Below are 5,000 nucleotides of genomic sequence, written 5' to 3'. Positions count from 1 at the left end.
CTCGGTACTTTATAGGTAATCACCTGTCGCGATTTGATGTGCGTTTTGCATTCACATCTAACTTAGGTCCGGTTTTCGTATCATCGGAAGTGTTTAGATTGCTTTCAGCGTATATTTGACAGACATCGTGCTTTGCCCGATAGTCTCTCGTGTAAAAATATTTACGGTCTTTTATTTGAGCTGCCTAGCGCTGCTCCGTTGTGCGCCGGTTTCTGGGAGGCTGTTGTTGGTCGCCCGATCAACCGGTTGGCCGCGGTGTGGCGCAAATCTCGTTTCAAGCTCATTGAGAATGACTAAAATGGTCTCTTGTGGCTGCTTTTGCTTAATGCGGTTCGGGTTTGGTATAGCACACATGACTTCAGCAGTTTATAGCTTGGAGTCTACCCCAGCCATATTAATCCTTTATGCCCATATATTAAGTGGATCTGGTACCTCCTAGTCTTCTACTCTACAAGGGTTTGTGACATCCACTCTCCCAGGAGGCTTTTTTTCTTACGGTGAGGGTTAGGGTTGCGGCCGGTGATGGTCGATGTAGCTTTTTATAACCCTGTACAGTTCATCCCCTGGCTGAAAACAAGGAAAAAAAGGAGGTGAGTCAAAACTGATCAGAAATCATATCATTGTTCACACTTAGCCTGCAATACATACAAGAAGAGGACAGTTGTACAGAATTGCCCGAGGCATTAAACTTGATGACAGATTAAACAGAGGAGATTCACATGGCTATCTTTGGTAATGCAACATGCCAATTACAATGTAATAATACTAAATAAAAATAATTATAGTTATTCTCACATTTTATGTTTTGTTATGGTCAGATTCCTCAACCCAAAACAACTTGGAGATCGCCAATGACCTTTAACAAGAAGTGAGTTTCAGATAAGAGGTAACAGAATTGTTTGAACTTGATAAGCTGTTCGATCTATCTGTTGTTGTGAGACTAGCGAGGGGTATAGTAGTTGGAATGTCAAGAGCCGAGGTTTTGTTAGACTTGCACAATCATTGGTGTAACTTGCCTGTATGGTCACTTCGTCTCTTCCTCGAAAGCGCTTAGTCTTGTACCGATTTATTTGGAGACGCAGGCCTGATCCATCCTTATTGACGATCAGAAAATTGCGATCACAGAATTCCTTTGCGTCCAAGGTGGATCGATCCCTTACAATCTCCAGCGTTCTCACCTTCAGCCCTCTTGACGGAGGTGGATAAACAAAGAGACTCAATAACGCGAGGTCGGAGCAATGCCTGACTTTCAGTTTCACTGGGTGTGTGGACTCGAATCTTTCCCTTTGTGCAGTCACAGCACCAACAAACTTGTCCCTTTAAAAGAAAAGCACAGATACTAATTTAACCTGGCCTGCACTGTTTTAATAGTTCATTCCTTGGCACACCAAACCCCAAAGTAAGAATAATTTGACTTGTGCACTCATTTTGTTGTCTTAGGATGCTCAACTTTGGGACAAGCACAACACGTACGCAACCATTTATAGACAGCACAAAAACAAGTTAAGATCAAGAGATGCTCCTTTGTCAACTGGTGACAGGAACTTGGAAAAGGTTCCTATTACCTGAGCATAAAAAAAAGATGAATGACTTTACCTGGTCCAGGAAATCCAACGATTCAAGGCCTCCAAGTCTTCCTTTGTAGATGGCCGTCCAATGTCTCCTTGCTTTTGAAGAATGGTAGCTTGGGATTGGATCTGCTGTATGATTAGTACGACTTTTAAGTCGGGCGCTCGTTCCCTGTGCAGGAACTTGACTGGACACAGTAGGGTGGAAAGTGATTCCCACACGCAGCCGAATTGAAAAAAGACGCATTCCTTTCCTCCTGCAAAGAACCGTAATGCTGACAATTGAAAAACTGAACTCAAAGCACTTGCTTCGAATATTACAGACAGATCACAAGTCAATGATGTTTGTTACCACTGTCAAGAGAGGCAAGCAACAAATTAAACTTGCCAAGGAATCAGTTGACAAGATATCAGGCCAATTACAGATCAATCTAGTTTTAAGCTATGACATGATTTAAACCAGAAGAGGGCACAATTCATAGAAACATCACCAGCTCATAGCGTAATAATTAACAATTATTCCTCGAGCCCGAATGGGCTCTGAGTCAATAGCCCATGAGGCCGAAGGCCGAATGGGCTATTGACTCAGAGGCCATGAGGGCGAGAGAAATAATTGTTTTAGTAAAATCCAACTAGTTGGTCAAAAAAATATCGAGACAAAACATCTTTCGCTAGTTAAAGCTAGACTTTAATTGTTGTTTTGGTTTTCAAAGCCGGCGCTTTTCGCTACTAGTGGGCTATAACAAATAGCCTACTAGTAGCTCAACCAATCAGAACGCAGCATTGATAATAGACCACTAGTTGGATTTTACTAATTATAATTATTATTGATTTGATGAAAGGCTGAACTCAAACAAGTGTTAATCTCAAGTGAATGATTGTAGAGGTTTTCAATCTCTTCTTTGTTGAAAGTTCTTTAGAATCAATTCAATTTGTTGCATCCTCAGATCTTCCAAATAAAGTTCAAACAAAAATTCAGACCAAATACAGGTTAAAAAAAATTCATTTGAGCTGACACAGTAAGCTAGCATGGTTGTTATGATATGATTTAAGGTTGAAAAAATACACTTGAGCTGACAGTAAGCTAGCATGGTTGTGAACTAAAATATATCGATACGTGGATGTACTTTAAAAACAAACAGAGAAATAAAAAGCTTCTTGGCACATTTCATTTGCTGTTTTAGATGGACAGAAGGAATCCACGAGCTCGTAGCAGCAATATTTTGGGTGATTATAGCGAAATCGAGATGCCATGGTATTCCAACATGGCGGATGAATTGACTAGCTTTTAGTTCTCCCGGTCTGTTAGTTGACGAGGGTTACCAGGTTCCGGCACGTACGAGAGCACCCCTTACCATAAGCTTCTATGAAAGGAATTCTAAGGAAGCAATCTTCTGTGAATGGTGTATCTGCCGCTAGCGTAGATCGAACATAGCCGAGGTAACCTTTTGAAAAAAAAAAAAAAAAAAACCGAAACAACGCGAACATTGGTGAGCAATGGAGAAAAAAGGTCTCGCCTCTAATGAAAATCTCACACCTATCATGTGCATTCTAGGCGGTGAAATTTGGGAAAACTCGACTAGGAAATTTATCCTGAAGCCAAAACGAGCTTTTAAAGAGATCAGTCACTTACATAGAACTCTCTCCTGGCTTGGCGTAGGTAGTAATGGAAATGGCCGCTCTTTGCCACTGAAGATTTACACTCTGCGTAGAAATGTCTTCACAGCTTTGAGGAACTTTTGGTTTTGAGCTGGTCATTGATCCATTGGTAGAGCGTAAGCAGGTATTTTTCTTTTCGTGGGTGTTCTGACAGAGTCTTCGTTCTCCATCGGGAAATTCGTGACTCTGGGCTGGCAGATCATGTGCAGAGGAAGTGCTCGGCTACGGTTGTTCATCTTCATGCTCTGATGAACCGAGGCAGTCGTCGTCGCTTTGGTCAGGTTCTGGGCTTCTGGAGAAGCTTTGGCGCGGGTAACGTGTTCTTGAAAGGTGTAACACTTCCTTGTCGTCGGAACTGCTGTAATCGGCGAGGTTGTTAAGAGACGAATTGGACATAATGAGAGGTCTTGTACGCTAGCAAAAAAAGTTGGTCTTTATACGTGAGGGTTAAATCCTAGAATGATTTACCTTGCCCTGGCGTCGGTAATCCTTTGCCTTCGCGGTTGGGCGAAGAATACTGGAACTAGGGGATTGCAAAATGCAGGTGCAATTTTGCCGCGAACCGTTAACAGTCGATTAACAAGCCTGTAACACCAGTCGAGTTAGACTATTACACTTAAACTGAGACTCTATATTGGACTAAGACTTAAACTTACACTTAGGCTAAAAAATATTGAAGTTTAATTTTTGAATAAAACGAATTTAGAATTTCCGCTTTCGGGATGTCGAATTTCCAATATTGGATATTTTGGCTTAGTTTCGGAAATTGCGGATGTGGACAGTTCCAATTTCGAATGTCGAAGATTTCGGGTTAGTTTCCGATATTACAAATGGTGAAGAGTTTGAATTTCCAATGTCGGAGATTGCGAAGGATGAGAGTGGAGATGGAGAATTGAGATTTGGAAGGATTAGGCCACCTTGAAGAGTAGGTGAGGAAGTTGACTCTTGGAACGGCGACGAGAGAGAGACAGAGAGAGGTATCCTCGAGATTGAAGAGAATGACCGTGGATTTAGATTTAGGGTTAATTGCACACACATACATACATCCCTCAATGCCGCCCCAGATCTTTCGCGGGGTTCTGTCATGTCTTATGTCGGGCTGACTCAGTACGTGCACAATGTACTTGATCTTAGGATGATTCTAAGTCGTTGAATTGGCCAGCTAGAACAACCATCCTAACTTCGTGGGTACGTGAAAATCTAGAACACTTGGAATTCAGGTTGGCAATATGCTCTACCCATTGAGCTACACGCCCATCCGGCAAATCCACCGAATGATTAACGTTTTTAATGTAGTTTCTTGACAAGGATGCTGAAAAAAACCCTTCTCTTGCCTCGGACTTTAACCTGCAACCTCTAGATTTCAAGACACTAATTCTACCACTGAGCCACCGAGTCAACTTGAGTTAGCTATTGTTTAATCACATTGTTAGTATAGTTTTTGGCGCAGAGGCTGAAAACAACTGAAAAAGAAAATATCTGAAATCGGAATTGATTAGGAATTCGCCTCATTCAAACATCGAACTTCTATACTGACAGAGTCGTAACAATTGCTGTAAGTCAAGGAACCTGGGTTCTATGCAGGAAAGAAAAAGGTACCTTTGCCAACTGAAACTCTTATAACTTTGAGCTATGACGTTCAAACTTATCACACATGCAAAGAAGACAATGTGCTTTAGATTGGGGATCAACATATTTGGATAAAGGCGCTGACTCAGCATATTCTGACTGTTTATTCTTGGCTTTCAGGAATGTGTTACATCGAGAGTAATA

General features: G+C 41.6%; 1 protein-coding gene and 1 long non-coding RNA gene across 2 annotated transcripts in view; one reads left to right on the top strand and one right to left on the bottom strand.

Annotated features, from left to right (window-relative positions):
• Positions 1 to 1,603, top strand: part of LOC138051648 (uncharacterized) — a 13,314-nt gene extending 11,711 nt beyond the window's left edge. Inside the window, exons 2-4 of the long non-coding RNA XR_011132868.1 lie at positions 635 to 732; positions 819 to 886; positions 1,441 to 1,603. This is a non-coding gene — a long non-coding RNA (uncharacterized lncRNA). The remainder of the gene's footprint in view (positions 1 to 634; positions 733 to 818; positions 887 to 1,440) is intronic.
• Positions 1 to 3,189, bottom strand: part of LOC138051642 (uncharacterized) — a 9,620-nt gene extending 6,431 nt beyond the window's left edge. Inside the window, exons 1-5 of the mRNA XM_068897895.1 lie at positions 2,924 to 3,189; positions 1,597 to 1,825; positions 1,017 to 1,317; positions 796 to 856; positions 433 to 567 (exon numbers count right to left, since the gene is read on the bottom strand). Coding sequence (XP_068753996.1) covers positions 824 to 856; positions 1,017 to 1,317; positions 1,597 to 1,825; positions 2,924 to 3,056 — 696 coding nt within the window. The 5' untranslated portion in view covers positions 3,057 to 3,189 and the 3' untranslated portion in view covers positions 433 to 567; positions 796 to 823. The remainder of the gene's footprint in view (positions 1 to 432; positions 568 to 795; positions 857 to 1,016; positions 1,318 to 1,596; positions 1,826 to 2,923) is intronic.
• Between the last annotated feature and the right edge of the window lie 1,811 nt (positions 3,190 to 5,000).

This window comes from Montipora capricornis, chromosome 6, assembly GCF_036669925.1.
Source record: "Montipora capricornis isolate CH-2021 chromosome 6, ASM3666992v2, whole genome shotgun sequence".
Taxonomy (NCBI): Eukaryota; Metazoa; Cnidaria; class Anthozoa; order Scleractinia; family Acroporidae; genus Montipora; species Montipora capricornis.
This window is presented reverse-complemented; position numbering and strand designations above follow the sequence as displayed.